Genomic DNA, 25,110 nt, shown 5'->3' on the forward strand with positions numbered 1-25,110 from the left:
ATAAGCCTCTGTGCCTGACCAGCTCCTTTTTTAAATTCAGTTGTTATAATTCATTATTGTCTTTGAAACTCAGATTGTCCCAAATTTGGCCAGTGGAAACTCCTTCACATGGTCACTTTAGAGATCTTTTATCAGTCTTTGGTTTTCAGACACAAGACATTTCTGGCTTACCTCATCCATTTCTGCGTTGAATATGAGCAGACATTCTCCAAGGATTCCTGGTTCATTTTAGTGAATAATGGTACTTAGGAACCAACATCTAGGTGCTAGTTATGCTTGTTGTTATAATACATAATAGTCTCTTAGAAGAATGCCAGCCAATATAGAATCAGAACACTCATCATTTGGCATCCCCAATGTAATTATTAAGGCAAGGATCATCAATGGATGCTAATACCATTTAGTAAAATGTTTTCAAGAGCAGTATACTTACAAAGTCCTAATGTTTTACCCCATAGATTAGTTATTACAAAAGAGAAATGTGTTTAAAATGGACACCATTTCTCACCACCATAATAATCAAGATCAGACTTTTCATTGGCATATTATCTCAGAGAATCTGACATTGTATGTGCCTCCTAAGGTGGTGCGGTAGGAGTTACACAAATCACCTCTGTTTTTAATGCTGGAAATATTTGATTTGAATTTAATTATGAGACAACACTCCTGGGACACTGCTAGACAACTGGCCTGGACTCATTAAAGTATTCAGTGCCTTAAAGAACAAAGAGAGGTAAATGGAATTGTAGATTGAATGAGGCTAAAGAGACATAGCAATCAGATGTAGTGTGTGAATCTGAATCCTGATTTGCTCCCGGACTGGGGGAAAACAGTTATAAAGGACATTTTTGTGACAATAGGGGAAATTCGAGTATAGGTGTATGTTGGATGAAGATACTGAATTAATGTTGGTTTTACTCTTTTGTCTTTTGGGTAAGTTGTAATTTTAAAAATTGATTTAAGAGCAAATATGGGTGAAGCTACAGAATGTATGACAGTTGTGACCAATGACTCCTGTAATGTTTAGAGTGATGATGATAATGTGCTTGTGAGATGCAGTATTATTAGGCAAATTTTAATAATAGATTTTAATAATCAAGAGTTTGTAATTTGGAAGTAAAAACTAGAATCTAAGGATCAAATTGCTGGTAGCCACGGTGCTCTAGGAGAGAGGGGCAGGGAGAAAGGTAAATACCTTATCTAGGAGTATTGATTTATCCATAGAGAAAATTAGAGCAGTATATTTGCTGAAAGCAAGAAAGTGAGCACAAGCAACAGATACTGTACATAGAAGCTTCGTTTTTTGTTTTTCTGCTTTTATTGTTTTTAATTGATAGAGTAATTTTACATATTTATGGAGTACAGTGTGGTATTACATGTATAGACAATGTGTAATGATCAGATCAGGGTAACAAGCATATCTGTCATCACTTCAAACATTTATCATTTCTTTGTGATGGGAACATTCAAAATCTGCTCTTCCAGCTATTTGAAGATATACAATAAATTGTTGTTAATTATAGTCTTCCTATAGTGCTATAGAACACTAGGACTTACTCTTGCTTTCCAGCTGTACTTTTATATTCATTAATCAACTGTTGGCTGTCCCCTCCCGCCTACTCTTCCCTACCTCTATTCTGTTCTCTACTTATAAGATCAGCCTTTTTGGTTTCTGCATATGAGTGAGAACATGCAGTATTTATCTTTCTGTGCCTGGCTAATTTCACTTAACAATGTCCTCCAAGCTCATCAATGTTGCTGTGAATGAGAGAAATTTTTTTAATGATGAGATAGTATTCCATTGTGTATGTATACCAGATTTTCTTTATCCATTTGTCTGTTGATGGACACTTGGATTGATTCCATACTTCAGCTATTATGAATCATGTTACAGTAAACATGGGAATGCAGGTATCTCTTCAGCATATTGATTTCCTTTCCTTTGGGTATACCCAGTAGTAGGATTGCTGGATCTGGTAGTTCTATCTTGTTTTTAAGGAACCTCCGTATTTTTTTCCATAATGGCTATACTAATTCGCACTTCCATCAACAATGTAGGAGGGTTTCCCTTTCTCTGCATCCTTGCTAGTATTTGTTATTTTTTGTCTTTTTTTTTCTTTTTTGAGACGGAGTCTCGCTCTGTTGTCAGGCTGGAGTGCACAGTCTCGGGGCTCACTGCGACCTCCGCCCCTGGTTTCAAGTGATTCTCTTGCCTCAGCCTCCTGAGTACGCACGCCACCACGCCCAGCTAATTTTTGTATTTTTGGTAGAGATGGCATTTCACCGTGTTGGCCAGGCTGGTCTCAAGCTCCTAACCTCAAGTGGTCTGCCCGCCTCGGCCTCCCAAAGCACTGGGATTACAGGCATGAGCCACTGTGCACAGCCAAGCATTTTTTAATATACCTGTTAAAATTTGTATGGTTTTTGTGTGGTTCTTCTTTCAAGAAATGTCTTTGCCCATTTTTAGATTGGATTATTTATTGTTTTGCTGTTGAGTTGTTTGAGTTCCCTGTAAATTCTGGATATTATTCCCTTCTCAGATGAATAGTTTACCAATCACTTTCTTCCATTCTGCAGGTTGTCTCTTCACTTTATGATTGTTTCCTTTCCTGTGAAGAAGCTTTTTAGTCTGAGAAAATACCATTTGTCTATTTTTGCTTTTGTTGCCTGTGCTTTTGAGATCTTCTTCATAAAATCTTAACCTAGATCAATGCCCTGAAGTGTTTCCTCTAAGGTTTTTTCTAGTAATTTCTTAGTTTTGGATCTTATATTTAAATCTTTAACCCATTTTGAGTTGAGTTTTGTATACAGTGAAAGATAGGGGCTAGTTTCATTTTTCTGCATATGGATATCCAGTTTTTAATGTTTCTAGTGCCTTTGTCGAAGATTAGTCGGCCATAAATGCATAGATTTATTTCTGGCTTCTATTCTGTTCCATTGATCTATGTCTGTTTTTATGGCAGTAGCATGCTCTTTTGCTTACTGTAACATTGTAGTATATTTTGAAGTTCAGTAGTGTGATGCCGCCAGTTTTATTCTTTTAGCTCAGTATTGCTTTGGCTATTCAGAGTCTTTTGTGGTTTTATATGAATTTTAGAATGCTTTTTCTCTTTCTGTGAAGAATGTCATTGATATTTTGATAGGAATTGCGTTGAATCTGTAGATCACTTTTGGTAGTATGTCATTTTCAGAGTATTCTTCCAATTCATGAACATGCGGTGTCTTTGTATTTTTTTATGTCCTCTTTAATTTTTTTCTTCAGTGTTTTATAATTTTCCTCGTAGAAATCCTTTACCTCATTGGTTACTTTTATTTCTATTTTTGTTTGTTTGTTCATAGTTCTTTTTTTTTTTTTTTTTTTTTTTTTTGAGTCGGAGTCTCGCTCTGTGGCCCAGGCTGGAGTGCAGTGGCCGGATCTCAGCTCATTGCAAGCTCCGCCTCCTGGGTCTATGCCATTCTCCTGCCTCAGCCTCCCGAGTAGCTGGGACTACAGGCGCCCGCCACCTCGCCCGGCTAGTTTTTTGTATTTTTTTTGGTAGAGATGGGGGTTCACTGTGTTAGCCAGGCTGGTCTCGATCTCCTGACCTCGTGATCCGCCCGTCTCGGCCTCCCAAAGTGCTGGGATTACAGGCTTGAGCCACCGCGCCCGGCCCATAGTTCTTATAAATGGAATTTTTTTTTCTTTTTTTTTTTTTTTTTGGAGACAAATCTCACTCTATGACCCAGGCTGGAGTGCAGTAAGTACAATCTCGGCTCACTGCAACCTCTGCCTCCTAGGTTCAAGCAGTTCTCGTTCCTCAGCCTGCAGGTGCCCACCACCATGCCCAAGTAATTTTTGTAGTTTTAGTAGAGACGGCATTTCACCATGTTGGCCAGGCTGGTCTCCAACTCCTGGCCTCAAGTGATCCTCCCAAAGTGCTGGGATTACAGGCGTGAGCCACTGCTCCCAGCCAGGGATTCCTTTCTTGATTTCTTTTTCTGCTAGTTCATTGTTGGTGTATAGAAATGCTACTAATTTGTGTATGTTGATTTTGTATTCTGCAGCTTTACTGAATTTATCAGTTCTCACAGCTTTTTGGTGAAGCTTTTAAGGTTTTCTATATATGAATTCATGTCATCTGCTATACATAGAACTTTTAAATTGCTGGAATAGAATGTAGAAGGAGGAATATAAAGAAATGTAATTCAACAAAAGAGAAGGAGAAAGAGGAAAAAAGAAAATATTTCATTTTTATCTGCTGTTATATAAGATGGAAGCAATAAAGCCAGGTATGTATTAACACAATAAATGAGACTCCATCTATAAGCTATTAACAAGAAACATCCCTTAAAAAATGATGAACATTGGAAATACCTGGAAAGAAAATATCTCAGATAATCACGAAGAAAAATAAAGTACAATTAAATATAAATTTGAGGCCAGCTGCAGTGGCTCACGCCTGTAATCCCACCACTTTGGGAGGCCGAGGCAGGTGGATCACTTGAGGCCAGGAGTTCAAGACTAGCCTGGCCAAAATGGAGAAACCCCATTCTCAAAAAATTAGCCGGACATGGTGGGATGCACCGGCAATCCCACGTACTTGGGAAGCTGAGGCAGGAGAATTGCTTGAACCCAGGAGGCGGCAGAGATTACAGTGAGCCAAGATTGCCCAAGATTGCGCCACTGCACTCTAGCCTGGGTGGCAGAGTATGACTTCTGTTTCAAATATATATATAATGTATATATATAAAATACACAAGCACACACATGTATATACATATATATAAATATAAATTTGAGATCAATTTTTTTCTTAACTCAGAACCTTCCCCAAACTTCCCATTGCATTTCAAATAAACTTCAGTGTCTTCACTGTGCTCTGCATAGATCAGAAGGCCTTCGTCTAAATCAAGAGGCCTTTTGATCTGGCCTTAGGCTAACAACTGCCCCACCATGGCACCCACACTGGCTTATTTGCCACTTGCCTCAAACACACTTCTCGCTGACTTCATTCAAATTTCCCCTCTTCAAAGAGGCCTTATCTCACCCTTCTATGTGAGATAATACTTTTGTCACTGCCCCTTAGTTTTTCCACTTCTTTTCTGTAATACTACAACTTACTGATTGTGTAGGTAATACTAAAATTTATATGTTTGTTTATATTCTCTTTCCCTTCTCGTAATGGAAACTCCATGAGCACTTGGACTTGAGTCTGTTTTTTTCACTGCTGTATCCCTAGCATCTACAACAGAACCAAGGCCCTCAATGAATATTTTTGAATGCATGAATGAATAGCAAATAAAGCATTTTTCAAAGGCAAAAACCTTGAATGGTATAATGATAGATGTTTTTTAAGGACTAAGTCTCCACAAAGAAGATAAGGCAGTTAAAATTTTTATGTATCAAACTGTTCTAGAAATAACATAGTGAATTTATTAAAACACAGTTAGAATGAGGAATTTTAAATAATTCTTTTAGATTTTGACTGTTGTTTTACCCTAAGCCTGTTTCACCTGTTTATTTACTTGCCAGACCCTGCTAGCATATGAATTTGTGACTCTCGGATGGAAAGAAGGGTAAATGTTAAAAACTGTAATGATGTAAACTTATTGTGTAGTTGTCATGTTGGGAGAAGTTAAGGATATATTTTCTTATTTTACATAATGAGGAGTCATTACACACAGTTTGAACTTAAAGAAAAAAATATATTACTCTAAGGTAAGGCAACCATTTGAAGAATTAAAAATAAAAAATATAACTAAATGTGTCAGAAAGAAGGAGAAACTGTGATGCTAGATAAATTCTTCATTTTCCATGGCAGGGTCAATTGAGGATTTTCTGGATTCTGGTACATACAGTAGATTACTCTGCACCTGTTTGAAAGAAAGGAAGTAAAGAAAAAAAGGAACGAAGACACTATCTATGTTTTGATTTGGAAATGTCTCCAAGATATATTAAGAGAAAAATATGCAATGCAGTCTGTATAATGTTATCTTTGAGTAAGAAGGGAGGAACCAAAGAATATATATTTAATTTGCTTGTATAGAAATAGAGACTCTAGGAAGACAGTAAGAAAGAAACCACAGTAGCCTGTTTACATTGCCTATTCAAAAATTAATTAAAAACATTTTTTAAACAAGTCATTCCTCTCAGTGGTGGGACTGATGTGGGAAGGAGAAATTATCTTTCTGTAATGATTGAAATTCTTCTTATGTGCCTGTGTTGCTTTTATATATCTTAAAACAATGTCTCATGGGTGTTTTAAAAAAAAATCTATTCTTTTGAAGACTTCAAGTCTGTGTATGTGTGCTCGCAGTCATACTGTTTGTATGAATGATTATATACTGTATTTTGTTGAGCTTTTTTCCTTCTGATTTCCCTCCACTAATGTGAACTTTTAGAATCACTTTTATTGAGATGTAATTAACATACCATAAAAATGACTCATTTAACATATTTAATGCTTTTTAATGTATTCACTTTTTTATGCAACCATCACCACTGTCAAACTAAAACATTTTTATTACCCCAAAACTGAAACACACAAACATTAGCAGCAACTTTCCTTCTTCCCTATCCTACACTGCATCACGTGGCAACCACCAGTCTACTTTCTGTATCTCTGGATTTGCCTTTTCTGGACATTTTATATAAATGGAGTGATACAAATGAGATATTTTGTGCCTGGGGTTTTTTTTTTTTTTTTTTTTTTTTTTGAGACAGAGTTTCACTCTTGTTGCCTAGGCTGGAGTGCAATGGTGCTATCTTGACTCACTGCAACCTCCATCTGCTGGGTTCAAGCAATTCTCCTGCCCCAGCCTCCTGAGTAGCTGGGATTACAGGTGCATACCACCGAGCCTGGCTAATTTTTGTATTTTTAGTAGAGACAAGGTCTCACCGTGTTGGTCAGTCTAGTCTCAAACTCCTGACCTCGTGATCCACCTACCTTAGCCTCCCAAAGTGCTGGGATTACAGGTGTGAGCCACTGCGCCTGGCCTTTGCCTGGCTTTTAAAACCTAGCATAATGTTCTCGTGGTTCACAGATGTTATACTATGTATTGTACTCATTCCATTATATGACAGAATGTTCCATTATATGGATGTGCCACATATTGTTTGTTCTTTTGTGAGTTGTTGGACATTTGAGTGGTTGTTTCCATTTTTTTGATATAAATGTTATGAACTGTTATGAATACTCTTAGAAACTTCTGTGTAGACATATTTTTTAGGTTCTCTTAGGTGTATAGATAGGAGTGAAATTGCTGATTCTATATTAACTCTATGTTTAATGTTTTGAGGAACTGTCAAACTCCTTTTCAAAATAGCCACACCGTTTTATATTCCTACCAGCAATCCAGCAATGCATAAGAGTTCCACTTTTTCCACATCCCTGTCAACACTTATTATTGTCTTTTTAAATTATAGCCTGTATTGGTCTGCTTGTGTTGCCATAACAGAATGCCAGAGACTGGGCAGTTTATAAAGAAAGAGATTTATTTAGCTCTTGGCTCTGCAGGCTGAGAGGTTCAAGGGCATGGTCTTGGCTTCTGGTGAGGGGTTTTATACTGCCTCATATTACAGAAGGCCAGAGGGGAAGTGGGTATGTGTGAAGAGGGACTGGAGAGGGGGAACCTTACTTTGTAACAACGTGCTCTTGCTGGAACTAAATCCAGTCTTGCCAGAGTAAGAACTCACTCATTACTGCAAGAGTCGCACCAGGCCGTTCATGAGGGAGATATAATGCAAGCACCTTTCACTAGACCTTACTTCCCACACTGCCACACTTTGGACCAAATTTCAAAAAAAATTCTTATGCCTGTACCATACTGTTTTGATTATTATTACTTTGTAGTATATTTTGAAATCAGGTACTGTGATGCCTCCAGCTTTGTTCTTACTCAGTTTTGCTTTGGCTCTTTGGGTTCTTTTGAGGTTACACATAAATTTAGGGTTGTTTTTTCTATTGCTGTGAAAAATGCCATTGGAATTTTATTAGGATTACACTGAATCTCTAGATCACTTTGGATGGCATAGACATTTAAACAGTATTAATTCTTTCAATTCATGAAAACAGGATATCTTTCTGTTTGTATTGTCCTCAATTTCTTTCAACAGCTTTATAGTTTTTATTTTATAGATCTTTCACCTCCTTGGTTTTTTTTTTGTTTTTTTTTTTTTTTTAAGGCAGGGTCTTGCTCTGTCACCCAGGCTGGAGTGCAGTGGTGCCATGTTGGTTCACTGCAACCTCTGCCTCCTGAGTTCAAGCAGTTCTCCCGCTTCAGCCTCCTGAGTAGCTGGGACTACAGACGCCTGCCACCACGCCTGGCTAATTTTTGTATTTTTTGGTAGAGATGGAGTTTCACTGTGTTGGCCAGGCTGGTCTCGAACTCCTGGCCTCAAATGAGCCACCTGCCTTGACCTCCCAAAGTGCTGGGATTACAGGCATGAGCTACCGCATCTGGGCTGATTAAATTTATTCTGAAATTTTTGTTAGGTTTTTATATGGTATTATAAATGGAAGTGTAAGTTTATTTTATTTTTTATAGACATGGGGTCTCGCTATGTTGATCAGGCTGGTCTTGAACTCCTGGCCCGAAGCAGTCCTCCCAGCTTGGCCTCCCAAAATGCTTGTATTACAGGCATGAGCCACCATGCCCTTCCACAACTGATTTTTGTATATTGATTTTGTATCTTGCAACTTCACTGAATTAGTTTAGCTAACTCTAATAGTTTCTTGTTGGAATCTTCAGGGTTATCCATATACACAATTATGTTATCTGCAAAAAGAGATAATTTTATTTATTTTCTGACTTGGATGGCTTGTATTCTTTTTTTTTCTTTAGCCTGATTGCTCTGGGTAGGATTTCCAGTACTATATTGAATAGAAGTGGTGAGAATGGGCTTACTTACTTGTCTTGTCCAGATCTTAGAGGAAAAGCTATCAGCTTTTCATCCTTGAGTATGAAATTAGCTGTGGGCTTATCATTTATTGCCTTTATTATGTTGGGTGCAGTTCTTCTATACCTAGTTTATTGAGAGTTTAATCACAAAAGGATGTTGAAAGGTTTTTTTTTTAATCATGAAAGGATGTTGAATTTTGTCAGATGCATTTTCTGTATCTACTGAGATGATGATATGATTTTTATTCTTCATTCTGTTAATGTGGTGTGTCATATTTATTGACTATGTATGTTGAACCACCCTTGCATCTCAAGAATAAGTTTCATTTGATCTTGGTGTATGATGATCCTGTTAATGTGGTGTTGAATTTGGTTTGCTAGTGTTTTGTTGAGGATATTTATATCTTCTAGAATCATTTTTGGTAGCTTGTGTCTTTCTAGGAATTTGTCCATATCATCTTGGTTATATGATTTGTTGGCATGAAACTTTTCATTATATTCTCTTGTAATTCTTATTTCTGTAAATCAGTAATAACATGAGCTCTTTCATTTCTGATTGTAGTAATTTGAGTCTTCCATCTTTTGGTCTTGGTAGGACTTGCTAAAGATTTGTCAATTTTGTTTTCAAGGATCCAACTTTTGGTTTCATTGATTTTTTTTTCTATTGTTTTTCTTTTCTCTGTTTCATTTGTTTCTGCTGTGATATATATTTTTCCTTGCTTTGGTTTTAGTTTGCTTTTCTTTTTTCTAGTGTTTTTTGGGTAGACGGTTGGGTTATTGATTCGCGATCTCTTTTTGAATGTAGACAATTTTCCCTCTAAGCACTACTTTAACTATATCTCATATGTTTTGATATGCAGTGGTTTTGTTTTCATTCATCTCAAAGTTTTTTTCTAGTTTCTCTTGAGATTTATCCTTTGGCCTATTGGTTATTTAGGAGTGTTGTTTAATTTCTACATATTTGTCATTTGTAGCAAGTCTTTATGACAGTCATACATAAACCTGTATCTGCTACCCTCTTCACCCCCTTTAGAAAATTTAGTTTGAGGCCAGGCGTGGTGGCTCATGCCTGTAATCCCAGCACTTTGGGAGGCTGAGGCGGGTGGATCACCTGAGGTCAGGAGTACAAGACCAGCCTGACCAACATGGTGAAACCCTGTCTACTAAAAATACAAAATTAGCCGAGCGTGGTGGTGCATGCCTGTAATCGCAGTTACTCTGGAGGCTGAGGCAGGAAAATCGCTTGAACCTGGAAGTTGGAGGTTGTAATGAGCCTCTGCTTGAACCCGGGAGTTGGAGGTTGCAGTGAGCCCAGATCGTGCCATTGCACTCCAGCCTGGGCAACAAGAGCAAAACTCTGTCTCGAAAAAAAAGAAAAAAAGAAAATTTAGTTTGAGGGTATTGCTTGCCCTTACAGTGTCAATCTTTTAAGCATTCTTGAATACATGCTGCCATGTTTTGAGTTTGTGTGTTTGAAAATGTCTTTCTTTTGCTTTCTCATAGTATCTCAGTAGTTTATAGATACCATTTTTGATGTCTTCTAGTTTTTAATTTTTCTTCAGCTCAGAGAAGTTTTCTTTTTAATATTTGATTTTTTTTCTTAATTTGTTTCCTCCCTTCTGAAAACCAGTTATTTTCATGGTAGATCCCATAGATATGTCCTTTGTATCTATTGTTTTAACTCATTATTTTAATTTCTTCGTATTTTGATGTTATGGGATGATTCTAGTTCATTTTCTAGTTTACTAATTTCATTTCTAGCAGTGTTTCTGCCCCTACTCTTTACTGAATTTAAATTTTTGCAATTGTGTTTCACTGTCAACTCTCTTATTTCTAATTATATTTACTTTAAAATTCAAATAATATACTTATTAAAGATCTATTTCTGCTTGACCTTAATTTCTCCTCCAGTTGAGCCACCTATTCTGTGTTTGACTGGGGCTTTCCCTTGCAAGCTAGTTAGGCTCCTTAAATTACCTGTAAGGTTTTCTTGCCACAGCATCCATTCTGGTTAGGCTGGTGGTCTTCTCGGTAGTGGTAGATTGGTTGGTGGTGAGGTTTACAGGTGTTCCTTTCTCTTACTCCTGGTGTTGGCTACAATCAGGTGGCATCTAGAGCAGCATGGGACAGGTGGATAAGGGGAGTCTTCTCGTTATGCAGAAGTGATCAACTTAAGTCTCTGTCAGATCTACCTTTATGTAGCCCTATGGACATTCTTCACCATAGATTTGACCAGAAAAGCAGGCCTGATCTTACTTACCTACTCTAAATTATTGATTCTCCTAGCCTTGTTAACAGTGGTATTAAGAAGGTGTTGCTTAGAATTTTTTTTAATGGTTTCACGTAGTTTTTAAGTTGAAGTTCGAATTACCTGACATTTTTCTGATTCCTGCCTTACCACTGTAGCCCAATTTCATGCCCCACCTTCCATCTTTTCTTCACATTGTACTTTGCTCATAACAACCTATTTGTGGTTCCCTAAATGGATATGGTTTTTCACATCTTTCCTTTGAACATACCCGTATGCCCTTTCTTTTCATCAGATGCATCACTATTTGAATGTCAAGGTCAGATCAGGTATCACTTTAAGGATGTTTCTCTGATTACCTCTTTCCATCTGATTGCCCAAATCCAAATCTGGTGGACCTCCTGTGTCCCTCTTCAACACCTATGTGTACCTAGACAAAATTTTTCCCATCATATTTTAATTATTTGTTTCTTACTTGACTATTAAGCTCTTGAGGACAAAGGACTGTGTGGCATATTTTAGTGATCTCAGCACTTAGCTCTGTGTCTTCTGTGTAGTTATGTGCTCAATTTTGGGGGAATGAAATACTTCTACTATAAGAAATCAAAACAGTGTATCCTGATTCAGAAAATCTGGAGAGTCAGGCAGTAGGAGGCTAATTTTGAGACTGGCATATATTTTTAAAAGTACTAGGGGAAATTTTTGAATTGCATTTAAGAGTTTACATGGAGTCATGTGGTTCATCTGGACTTGCTTTAATATTATCTTCTTAGCACTGCCCAGTATCAGCAAGCTCTTTGGAACTGAAAATAAGGCCAGTATCTGTTTATTTTACTAATTTTCCTAACTTCTAACCTGTTAACATCACATGAAAAATAATATACCCATCTAGTTGCTTCATTTCCTCAGCATATATTTTAAAGTACTTGTGTGTAAGGTTCCATTTAGGGTCCTTGGTTTGTAGACAGAGGACAAAATCCTTGCCCTCAGATGCTTTTAGTCTGTTCCAGTAGTAACCACAGAAGAGCAAGCATAGTTTGGGAACTTCTGGGTGGACATATTCATCATTTTGTCCATGGGGGTAGGAGGGTGGTCTTAACAGTTTGCAGGTTAAACCCACATTTCAAAAAACATGTTAAAATAGGAAGCATTCTAATTAAATCTATTGGCATAGCAAATGGATATTTTGGGATATTAGTTAACTAAAGAGATATTTGGGGAGATGGCAGCTACAAGCTAAAATCTGAACACTTTGATTAATATTTAGAATTAATTGACAACTACAGAGAACCATTAGTGGTGGTGCTGATAAGAATATGGATGGTAACCAAAACTTCCGTTTTACAGTTTTGCCTATAGCTGGTCATAGTCAAAATATGTAGTGTGAAAGTGAATGTCATTGATGGACCAGTCTTCTTTAAGATGTTTGAGTTCGTTTTCTACTTTTGTCCACCCCAGATTTTTTGCCAGAATAATTTGGATTTTTTTTTTCTTTGGCAGAAAAAAACCCCAGCTCTCTAGCTACGTTAAGCAAAGAAGGGAAGTTATTGATCGAGTATCAGGCAATTCACAGAATGGAATTTGGAGGCCTGGAAAACCACAGTTGTACAGGAACCAGGGCAACCTTGGGTGACTAAGCAGCAGGAACTGCCCATCCTTTTCATTGTGGGATCTCCAGTGGATTAAAAAAAAAAAAAAAAAAAAAGACACTCCCACCCCCATCCCATGCTTATTATATCATTCCTTTGAGATTCAAACTTCTGGAGAAGAGAGTTGATCGATTTTCCCCTTTGTTTCTTGATTATGAGTAAAGATTATGTATGGGAGAAGGGGACCCTCCTTAGAATTTCTATAGTTGCTGGGCAGGTTGATTTCCAGTCCTACCAAAAATACAAGGACAGGATGGTTGTCAAAAAAGAAACTGTGTTGCTGTCATGAAATTGGAATGGAGGTTGAATACCTAAAATGGGAAATGTTTACTGTGTTCTGAATCATAAGACTTGATTTTCAAACCCCAAATTTAAGACAGTTAATGCTTTTTAGGGATACAAGGAATTTTTTTTGTTTGTTTTTTTGTTTGTTTGTTTTGTTTGTTTGTTTCTTGTTTTGTTTTTTTGAGACGGAGTCTTGCTCTGTCGCCCAGGCTGGAGTGCAGTGGCCAGATCTCAGCTCACTGCAAGCTCCACCTCCCAGGTTTACGCCATTCTCCTGCCTCAGCCTCCCAAGTAGCTGGGACTACAGGCACCCACCACCTCACCTGGCTAGTTTTTTGTACTTTTTAGTAGAGACGGGGTTTCACCGTGTTAGCCAGGATGGTCTCGATCTCCTGACCTAGTGATCTGCCCGTCTCGGCCTCCCAAAGTGCTGGGATTACAGGTTTGAGCCACCGCGCCCGGCCACAAGGAATGTTTATACTAGATTATGTCTGGTTAGATGGGGGCATCTATTGATGAAATATAATATTCCCTCTTAACGCATTTAGCTCCTCTCAAGCATTGAACTCAAGCACTGGTTTTTGTGATTTTCGTATGGTCTGTGGCAGAGGTTGGCAAACTTTTTCTGTAAAGTGCCAGGTAGCTAAATATCTATAGGTCATGTGATCTCTATCAAAACTACTCAACTCAGCTCTGCCATATTAGTACTAAAGCAGACATATACCATATGTAATCAAGTGAGTATGGCTTTGTTCCAGTAAAACTTTATATAAAAACCAGGCAGAGGGCCATAGTTTGCTGACCCCCTATCTTATAGCAACTCTGTCCAATAGAAGTTTCTGATATGATGGCCATCTTTTACATCTGTGTGGCCTAATATGTAGCCACTGGCCACATGTGGCTACTGAGGACTTAAAATATGGCTGGTGCAACTGAGGAAATTAATTTTCAATTTAATTTTAATAGTTTCTTAGTAAAAAACTATTGTGTTTGCTAGTTTAAATATTGTTCTTTTTACCAAACTTTTGGCAACATTACCAATAAAAGCCTTATAAAAGAACTTACAGTGGAGCTAGGAAAGATATTTTTTATTGATAGAGAATGAATTCTGGCGTAAAAAGCGTTAAGAATAAATGAGTGCTTATCTGTGGGGAAATATTACTAGCTTTAGTCTCCCAAGAATTAATACTGAGATTTAACCTATTTAAATACATGATTTAAAAAAATGAATACCTAGGACAATCCCAAGGGTTTGATGACTTTGTAGCAAAGAAACCATTCAAATAAATAGCATAGGCGATAAGTAGTTCTCTTCCTCAGTATATTTAGGATAATCACAAATCATAAGTATACTCAGTGAATGTTCACAAACTGAACACAGTGATGTAAGATTATCCCTATAACATGATTATGACCTAGAGAAAAATCACAAGGAATCTACAAATAATTAAAACTAATAAGTAAATTAGTTAAGGTCATTGATTATAAATCATATATTAAAATCAGTTATATTTCTGCATATCAACAACAAATAAGTAGAAAGTAGAAAATGAAGTTTTAGAGAGATACCATATACAACAATATTAAAAATTGCTAATATAAATGTTATTAAATATTTACAATAAAAATATAAATTGAAATAAATCTGACAAAAGATACTCAAGATATCTTCACTGAAAACTAAAACAGTGAAGTCAAAGAAGGCCTTATTAAATGAGATGCAATATTCAAAAATTGGAAGACTCAGTGTTATAAAGCTGTTAGTTCTTACTAAATCGATTTATAGCTTCACTGCAATACCAATTAAAATCCCAGCAGGATTTTGGGGAGGGTGGAAATTAACAAGCTGATTCCAAAATTATATAAAAATGTAAAGACCAAGAATGGTCCAGGCAGCCTTAAAGGACAATAACAGAGCTGGGGGAATTATGCTACTATATATCAAGAATATTTCTTGATATTATTGGTAAAATTAAACCAGGCATGGTGGCTTGTGCCTGTACTCCCAGCTACTTAAGAGGCTGAACGGGAGGATCATGTGAGCCCAGGAGTTCGAGGGTGCAGTGAACTATGATCATGCCACTGCACTGCACTCCAGCCTGAGTGACAGAGGAAGACCTGGTGTCTTAAAAAATAAAGAGAAAGTTAGTCATTAAGTCAGTATGATATTGACATGAATAGAAAAATAGACCAATGAAAGAGAATAAAGTCCAGCAGTAGACCCATCTGTAAATAGTAACTTGATCTATGACAAAGGTGATATTGCAGTGCAGTGGGAAACAGTTGATTGTTACAACAGATGTGCTGTATCCATTGGATATCTATAAGGGAAAATAAATAACTCTTCACTTTGAACTCTTACCATGATACAAAAGTCAATTTCAGGTAAATTGTAGATTTAAATGGGAAAGGTAAAACAATAAAACTTTAATAAAATGAATAGACTATCTTCATGACTTTGGATTGGCAGAGATTTCGTAAATAGGTTCCAAAAGGCAGTAGCCAAGAAGAAAAACATTTGATAAATGTAACTACGTTGAAATGACACGGTAAAGTGTGAAAAGGCAAACCATAGATTCGTGTCCCACATATGGAAAGAATTCCTGGAAATCAAGAAGGAAAGACACAGCATTCATGTTCATAATTTCAAAAGCCAGGCCAGATGTGGTGTCTTACTCCTGTAATCCCAACACTTTGGGAGGCCAGGAGTTTGAGATCAGCCTGGCCAACACGGCGAAACCATGTCTCTACCAAAAGTACAAAAAGTAGCTGGGCATGGTGGCACATGTCTGTAATCCCAGCTACTCAGAAGGCTGAGGCAGAATCACTTGAGCCTGGGAAGTGGAGTTTGCAGGGAGCCAAGATCATCATAGGATCAGGGAGACTTTTGTGTCTGTCTTGTGTTTGAGCTATTTCCTGTATTCCATGTCTTCTCTTTCTTGGTTTATTTATTTGTTTTTCATGGAGCAGATTCCCTGGTTGCTTCTTGAGGAAAGATATATGGGTAGTGAAATTTTTGAGACCTTGCATGTTTTCCTCCTCCCCCTTTGTTTTTAGTGTATCTGACGGATAGGATTCTAGGTTGGAAATCATTTTCTCCGAATTTTGAAGGCATCGTTCCATTGTCTTTTAGCTTCCAATGTTACTGTTGCACACTCCAATACCATTCTGATTCCTGATTCTTTGTAAATACTCTATTTGTTCTTCCCTGGAAGCTTTTATTTAGGAGCTTGTGTTTGTCTCTAGAATTTAAAATTATTTATTCTGATGTATCTTGGTTTGGTTTTCTTTAAGCCATTGTGCTTGATTTTTTTAAAAATGTGTCTTTCTAATCCAGAAACATGCTTTCCAGTTCTGGAAGAATTTTTTGAGTGATGTTGGAATTTGTTCACATCTATGCATTAAGCCCTTAAACACTTACTGGAAACTTTGTGTAACTAGGCAGAGTTTACTGACTGATGGATTGGTTTTGTTTTTTGGGGTGTTTTTGATACAGGGTCTCACTCCCCCAGGCTGGAGTGCAGTGGCACTATCACAGCTCACTGCAGCCTCTACCTCCTGGGCTCAAGTGATCATCCTACCTTCGCCTCCTGAGTAGCTGGGACTACTGGTACCTGCTACCACATCTGGCTAATTTTTTTTTTTCCTCTGTAGAGACAGGGTTTCCCATGTTGCCCAGGCTGGTCTCAAACTCCTGGGCTTAAGCCATCCATCTACCTCAGCCCTGCAAAGTGCTGGGATTATAGGTGTGAGCCACCATACCCAGCCATAGATGGATTTCGCTGTAGGATGATCTAGTTAGGTCATTTCTCTGAAGGACTTATGAGGGATTTATAAAATCTCTCAGAGAGAGATTTTATCATTTCATACCTGTGGAGTAAAAGCTTGGCTGCTAACTTTTTAGAATTGAGAACAAGAAAGGGGCCTAAGGGTCTCTTTAATGTAGACTTTCTACTTAACCTTCTCTGTTTTCTCAGCTGTGCCTTATGCATCTTAGTACGGAGTTCTTCTAGCTCACTATTTCCAGATAGTAAAGTTGGCCTCCAGCATTTATGATGACAAGTCAGCAGTTACTTTTATCCCTTTTTGTTCTCATGTGTCCTTTCTCCAGCTGCTTTCAAGAACTGTTTTCTTTATCTTTGGTTTTCAGCAGTTGACTGTGATGTGCCTAGGTGTGGTTTTCTTTGTACTTATCCTGCTTGGGAGATTGAGTGAGCTCTTCAATCTATAAATTAATATCTTTGCCAAATTTTGGGATTTTTCTGGCTGTCATTTCTTCAAAAATTTTTTTTTTCTGCTGCTTTTTCTCATTTTATGATTCCAGTTACATGTGTATTAGACTGCTTCATGGTGTCCAACAGACAGTATTTTTCAGTATTTTTTTCTCTGTTCTTTAGTTTGAGTAATTTCTCTTGACCTATCTTCAGTACTGTCTTTTTCCATTCTTCTGTTAAGTCCATTCAGTAAGTTTTCTGTTTTAGAGAGTGAAATTTTCAGTTGTAGAATTTACATTCAGCTCTTTTTACAGTTTTTATTTTTCTGCTGAAATTTCCACTCTTGTCGTTTGAACTACTTACATTAGCTGCTTTATGGTATTTATTTGCTGGTTCCAAATCTGTGTTACTTCATGGTTAGTATCTATTGATTGTTTTTCCTCTTGAGTGTGGGTAACTTTTTCTTGTTTCTTCATATGGTTACAAATTTTTATTATATCCTGCACACTGTGAATGACACATTACAGTGACTTTGGAGACTGTTTTTTATTTTTCTTTGTGTTAGGAGGCAGTTAACTTGGCTAGACTGAAATTTAAACTATGTTTCCCTGCAGAGGGCAGCACTGACATCCCTGTTAGTTGTTTTATCTAGGCTGCTTATCGTCTGCTCCGTTTTTTCATAGATCACTGACCAGCCAGAGAAGTAGGCAGAGTTAATATGCAGAATTTGGGACTCTCCCTTTGTGGTCTTTATTTTCCAGCATATCCCTCCTTACTTTGCAGCCTCTTTGGAAGCTCGAAACTTGTTTTTCAAGCCAGTAAGACTACAGATTTTGATCTTGGTTTCAACTGCTGTCTGTGCAGCTTTGATCTCTGGGACCTTCCCCTCAGCAAAAGCTGTAAAAACAGGAAACCTACCTAGATCTATTCCCTTCTTCTTCCTCTTCCTCTTCTTCCTTTTTTTTTTTTTTTTTTTTTTTTGTTTTTTTAAAGACAGAGTCTTGCTGTGTTGCCCAGGCTGGAATATGGTGGTGCGATCTCTACTCACTGCAACCTCTGTCTCCCAGGTTCAAGCAGTTCTGCCTCAGACTCCCTAGTAGCAGGGATTACAGGCATGCATCACGACACCCGGCTATTTTTTGTATTTTTAGTAGAGATGAGTTTCACCATGTTGGCCCGGCTGGTTTTGAACTCATGACCTCAAGAAGTCTGCCCATCTCAGCATCCCAAAATGCTGGGATTACAGGCGTGAGGCACTGCACCCGGCCTCTGTTCCCTTCTTCTAAGTGTTGTCTTGTACTTAGATTCTGCCTACTTTTGGTTTGGGTGGTGGTTTTTTTAAATCTTTTTTTTCCAGAATTTGTAGTTATCTGTAGAAAATAAGGTATTCTGTTTTTACTGGTGGTGGAATGTTATTCATCTACCTACCTACTTGTATTTTTGTTGTTTGTTTTAAAAGATAAAAATATTTCCTGAATTTTTATTGATATTTCCAGTTCAAACTCAGGATTATAAGGTTTTTTTCATATGCATCTTTATACTATGAATTATGATTCTCGAAGATATAAAGCAGAGGATAGAATTGGATATCCCTCAATTATTTTACCTTATTCTGTATTTCACACACATAGTGGTCTCAAAATAACATTAGCACAATGAACAAAGTGGGTACTGAAAACAGTTATTTTGTATATGCTTTCCATCCCCTAGTTTTAAGAATACTGTATGCATTTAGTCGTTAACTATTATATCCTCTCCCTTGTCATTATCATTTAATCTTGATCAACAATAGGTCATATTATTGCTTGCCTTCAGTTCTTAGACTGATAAACTATTCATTTTGGTTGTCTTAAGCTTGTTCTATAGTAGATTCTTTAGGAAAGGCTCATGGGAGCAGGATTCCCTAATTGCTTGCAGTTTTGGTAACCGTTTATCTATGCTTTCCATGTGCTTAAAATAGATTTTACTAAATATAAAACACTTTGCTTTTGTTTTCTTTCCTTGAATAGCTTATGTCACTCCATTTTCTTCTCGCATAAAGTGTTTGCCTTTGATGTTCGCTTTCTGGGTTGTTATTCTTAGGTGTGCATGGTGCTCTGTCAGTAATTTCAGTTTTTTTAATTGAACATTTAAAGAACAACAACTGACAACAAGAGCCTGACAACTGAAAATGTCAGAGACATTTATTTTCTTTTTATTTTGAGATGGAGTTTTGTTCTTGTTGCCCAGGCTGGAGTGCAGTGGTGTGATCTTGGCTCACTGCAGCCTCTGCCTCCCAGATTCAAGTGATTATCCTGCCTCAGCTTCCCAGGTAGCTGGGAATTACAGGTGTGCACCATCATGCCTGGCTAATTTTGTATATTTAGTAGAGATAGGGTTTCACCATGTTGGTCAGGCTGGTCTCGAACTCCTGACTTCAGGTGATCCGCCCACTTCGGCCTCCCAAAGTGCTGGGATTCCAGGCATGAGCCACCGTGCCCAGCCATCAGAAACATTTTCTTGAATTACAGTTTTTACTGTTTTCTGGCTTTAGTAGTTTTTAGGGTCTTCTGTTATCTGTATATTGATCTTTGTTGCTTCATCAGCTGTTGCTTACTCTCAAATCCTTTTTATCTCTTCATTTCTTTTGATTTCAAAAATGTTGCTGTTTTTCGCCTTCTAGTTATCTTTTAGAGCATTATCTACTGTATATATTTGCTCTTGGGTTCATTCAGATTTACTTTTTATTTCTGAAACTTTTTCTTTTATTTTTAATGCTTTCTTGAGTTCTGCTACCTTATTTCCGGTTTTTTGAAATCCGATTTATATAGTTGCTTCATGTCTTGAGTCATTTTCGTAATATCTTTTAGCTCATTTTAAAATAGTAGGTTACAGTTTTTACCTATTTTGTGGATGTGTGTTTCTGATATGCTTTTATTATCTGGATGTTATTCTGTATCTTACTTTCTTTTTTCTTATACCTTTATGACCTACATAATTTTCTTTTGCCTACTTTACTTAAGTGGAGCAGGTGTGGTTCAGGATGGCTTTTCTTACAGGGCTTTCTCTACTGCTGTTTTTAGGCATGCTTCAAAACTGTGGCATTTGCTTTCTGAGTTTGCCAGGTGACCTTCCCTCCCTGCTTTATCTGAATATTCTCTTTCCATTATTGTAATTGTACCTATCTAGTACTCAATTTTCATTCCACACCCAGTAATTTATACTCATTGTACCACCCTGTTATGTAAAGATCAGTTTCAAGGATTCGTAGAGGCCAGACTGCTCTCACTTCTTAGACGTAACCGTGGACTCCTCCCTCTTAAGTCACTAATTGAAAGTGCAAAACCCTTCTGTACTTAAGTTAACCTAGCTTCTGTACCTACTTGTTGGCTGTTTTAGATGTCTTTTGTTTTCGGTTATCAGACATCTGTTTCTTTCTGTTTCCTCCCATATTGATAATGATACCATACATTATCTATGGTTGTTGTTGACTTGTTTAAATCTGCTGTTTTGAGGGGGATTCATGGAGATTCTTGTCATCTAGTTTTGTTGTAAATGTTGCCCATGGGTTTTTGGTTTACTATTTAGTTTTATACATTATTTTGGTGGGTATTTACAGATGCTCAAACACTTTGCCACTGCCCTTATTGTCCTAGAATCTTTCTAATATGTTACTTCTTAATTGTTGCGGTTTCAAATTTGATAATCTTGCCATAATTAGATTATAACTTATTCCCAGTACTACTTGAATTGTAATTAGTTCAAGTGCTCTCCTTTGTTGACAGCAGCTTTTACAGTATCCAGCATAGTACTGGGCATGTATGCAGTGGCTCAGAGTTGTCACTTTGGAAATTAATCTAATTTCAATTATATAATTATAGTCCAACTTGCAACCTGTTAATAGTAGGATTAGCAGCCACTCCTGTTACAAGTGGAGGTGAAACATGAGGATATCAATTGGCTTGCCTGTATGTAATGTTAATTCTTGCCTCATCTTTGACATATATGCCATAATCTGTCAGCCTCCTTGTCTAAGCATTTCTGGAAGACTTTGATCTGATGTACTGATGGTACAAAAAAGTCACAGAAGCATAGAAGCATCATAGAAGCATATTGGAAACAAAGCAGACATCATGCTACAGAATGTTAGCTCTTTTTTCTTGGTTACAGTTCAAAAATACTGTCAAGGAAATGGAGAAGTTCTTGAGCAAAGCAATTAATTAAAATGGTCAAGATGGTCAAAGATTTTTTTGAAGAGATCGAGTTAAAACAAATTTAAAAAAAAAAAAAAGACAGTTTGTTAATACGGAGAAAGGCAAAGAGGTGTGTTTCAAACGTGATGGAATTTGATAATTGTCAAGGGACCTGAAGAGCCCAAATAATACTTTCAGCCAAAGGTAGCATTAGGTTTTAATACATTGGGTAATAATTTTAGGGATCTTGTCATTCTAACAATGGCTCAATTCCTTTGCTTTTGAACTGGGATTTTAAAAACCAGCTAATAGAAGTCAGTTCCTAAAACACAGCGGAAGTTTATTGACTTGATAAAACTTTTCAGAGTATTTGTAGTGTTAAGAATTTAGTATTTATTTTTACCTCATTTGGCTTCCTTGTTTAAAGGAATTATACTTTATTTATGAAGATAGATTATGTACTTTGTAATATGTTTGTTTAAAATTACTTCCAGTGCTTTAAAAAATTACTCCTAATTTTTACTTTTTAAAAAATCTTTAACAGGCCTCAACAAATAACGAAAGCTCTAATCACAGTTTTGGAAGCTTGGGATCTTTAAGTGACAAAGAATCAGAGGTAAGTAATTTCAGTTTAAATATCGTGCTATTAAAGTAAAAGCTGGAATCACCGTTTTAATTAGTTTTTTGTTTCTTCATCAGTTCTTTTGCTAAAGGTTAATGCTTTTAAAGTTTCTTATAGGAATGTTTTGTTCTGCCTTACGAAGCACAACATTCAGATTGAAGATTGCATTTGGCGTTAGAAAGAAAATACAGTTTCTTTGGTTATGTAGCTGAACTTGTAAATGAATGATGAATATATATTCTTACTGAAGACAGTTATTAGCCATTCATAATTCTGTGAGAGGAAGGTGGTTCTTAAGTATGTTGGGTTTCCCAGTTTTCTATTATTTCTCTTTATTCTTCCCTTTTAGTTTGATCCTTAGTAAGAGTTTATGTACTTTCTGAGATACAGATACACATTTTTTCCCTCTTTTTAGAATTTCTTATGGAATCATGCTGCCGCTTTTCACTTTTTGTATTTTAAAAAATCTGAAGAATTCCCTCCCCTCTTAATCCCTCCCCCTTTTACCCATTTACTGATCCCACCAAGAAAATATCTGGGATTTTACAAGCGGGCATTTGGATCCATGGTATAATTTACTCTGAGCATGATATACTTGACATATTTTAAAAATGGGTGACAGGAAGTTCCGTGGGTTTTAGCATTCATTTGTTGATGTTACAGCTTGACTCTTGTGGATATAGCCTTTTCTCTCCTTGGATGATACGGTTCTGTCACGTGTGTGTGTGTGTATTTTCCCTGTCAATCTTATTTCTACTTGATCCATTTTTGTCTTTTTTCTACTTGGTTAGTATAGACCTATCACCTTGATAATACCAGTAGTTCATTAGCACTCAGAGACTCTTAGGCATTTTGTTTCACTGTTCAGAAGAAAGGGAACTTCAAAGGTGGCATCTTTTTAGCTCTGTGTTATTGAAAGCATCTAGAAATCTCTAGGTAGACAGTTGCGTGCAGTTCTGTGCAGGCACCCTGACACTCCAAAGGAGTATGGCATAGGGCTCTCACTCATCAGGCTTTCCCTTCCACAGAAACAACTGGCAGGCAGCTGAAAGGACTGTGCAAGTGACGGGACTTTATCTGCAGTAGGTTCCCTTGAGGTAAGCGTTAGTAGCCCCTGTAGCATCAGATTATCAGTTTAGCTTTTAAAAAATTAACATAATACTAAGTCTTTGAAAATTGTAGGTTTAGCTCTAGTCAAAGTTTTTTTTAAAACTATATCAAGAATGTTCTCACTTTATATTTCCTGGACTTTGGAACATTTCTTGATATTTTCCCAGAATTGGAAATATTTAGTAATTTCACCTGCCTCCTCTTTCATAGGCATTTGTGTTCTGAAGAGCAATAAAATAATTTTAGATACTTCTCTTTTCTGTTTACTAAATATGATATTTTTGATAGATTTTTTTAAAAAGCAAAACATGGTGGAAGTTAGATCACTTATCACAGTTACATGTTCTTTATAGGTACCCATATTCCAAATATAAGTTATAGATTTAGTATTTGGATTTTTTCAGAGGAATTAGTCCATAAGAGAATTCAACTTCCCTTTAAAGAGTCCAAGGATCACTTTTGGCTATATTTTTAGTTAAAACATGTTTTTGTTTCTTAAAAGACCATACTGGCATTTGCAATGAAACACAATTTGGTTAATCATTAGATATACTTAGCTTTATCTGTATTGAAGTTTTGACATTTGGGGCAGCAATAGAAAATCTTGAAAAATCTTTTGGGCCATGTACGGGGGCTCACACTTGTAATCCCAGCATGTTGGGAGGCTGAGGCAGGATTGCTTGAGACCAGGAGTTCGAGACCAGCCTGGGCAACATGGCAAAGCCCCGTTTCTACAAAAAACACAAAAAATTAGTCGGGTATGGTGCCATGTGCCTGTAGTCCCAGCTACTCCAGAGGCTGAGATGGGACGATAACCTGAGCCTAGGAAGTCGAAGCTGCAATGAGCCATGATTGTGCTACTGCACTCCAGCCTGGGCGACAGAGTGAAACCCTGTCTTAAGAAAAAAAAAGAAAGAAAGATGTTTTGGCTTTTGCTGTTCTGTATTCTCTGTCTTGGATTTTTACAAATTAATGGTTAAGTCTAGTGGCACAGAAATGACTACAGATTATACATTGTCCTTAAGATTCAAAGAAATAATTACTATTACCATTATTATTATTATTATTATTATTTTAGTGTATCTTTCCATTTAAGAAGTTGCTTATCTGGAAAATGTTTCCCAGGTTTTATCTGTATAGTTGATACCTTAATAAATTCCTTTGGGATGAAATTTTATACATATCAAAATACAGATATTTATAGATCATTAAGTAAACATGAGAAGAAACAGTTGCAATTGCAGGATAGAAGTACTTTGGTTTTTCCTAGTACTCCTAGTAGTAAAGTTTATGAAGTATTTCATTGTCTTCTGATGTCACTATTTTGGTAATCCATTCTCTGATTTACTACATTTTTTAAAATAGTAGTTTTTGGTTTTGGGAGCAAATAGTACTGGAAGGTTTATTACTTTTTTTTTTTTTTTTTTTTTTTTTTGGAGACAGAGTCTCGCTCTGTCGCCCAGGCTGGAGTGTAGTGGCGTGATCTCGGCTTACTGCAACAACCTCTGTCTCCCAGGTTCAAGCGATTCTCCTGCCTCAGCCTCCTGAGTAGCTGGGATTACAGGCGTAAGCCACCGTACCCAGCCAGTTTATTACTTTTTTTTTTTTTTAAACTGCTGTCTCCTACCACCCTTACCCCACCCTGGATTCCTGAAATTTGTATCCATATTTTAATATAATTAATATGCATAGCCTATTGTAGTTCACCAATTGGACTTTTTCTGTTGAATCCTTCTTAGGATTTGTGATGGTTTTAACTCACTACAATCCCTTTTCTGTACTTTGTTTCCTCCTTTCAGACATCCTCTCTTTCAGACATCCAGAATCCTCTTGTTTTCTTCTACCCTTACTATTAAAACTGGAAAGCATCCAATTGTCATTGTTAGGTTGATTAATCTACTTCAAGTGAAATTTTTATTTCAGTTTGTAT

The 25,110-nt window shown here is 36.9% G+C and overlaps 1 protein-coding gene across 3 annotated transcripts in view; it reads left to right on the forward strand.

Moving 5' to 3' along the window:
- Window positions 1–25,110, forward strand: part of TLK1 (tousled like kinase 1) — a 177,185-nt gene that overhangs the window by 61,695 nt on the left and 90,380 nt on the right. For 2 of the 3 annotated variants that reach the window (XM_050751332.1, XM_050751333.1), the window contains exon 3: window positions 21,993–22,064. In XM_050751332.1, the coding sequence (XP_050607289.1) occupies window positions 21,993–22,064 (72 nt within the window). Of the gene's footprint in view, window positions 1–21,992; window positions 22,065–23,098; window positions 23,168–25,110 lie in introns of all 3 variants that reach the window. The other variant, XM_050751334.1, reaches the window with a different exon arrangement.

The sequence above is a fragment of the Macaca thibetana genome, chromosome 12 (genome assembly GCF_024542745.1).
Source record: "Macaca thibetana thibetana isolate TM-01 chromosome 12, ASM2454274v1, whole genome shotgun sequence".
NCBI classification, from domain to species: Eukaryota; Metazoa; Chordata; class Mammalia; order Primates; family Cercopithecidae; genus Macaca; species Macaca thibetana.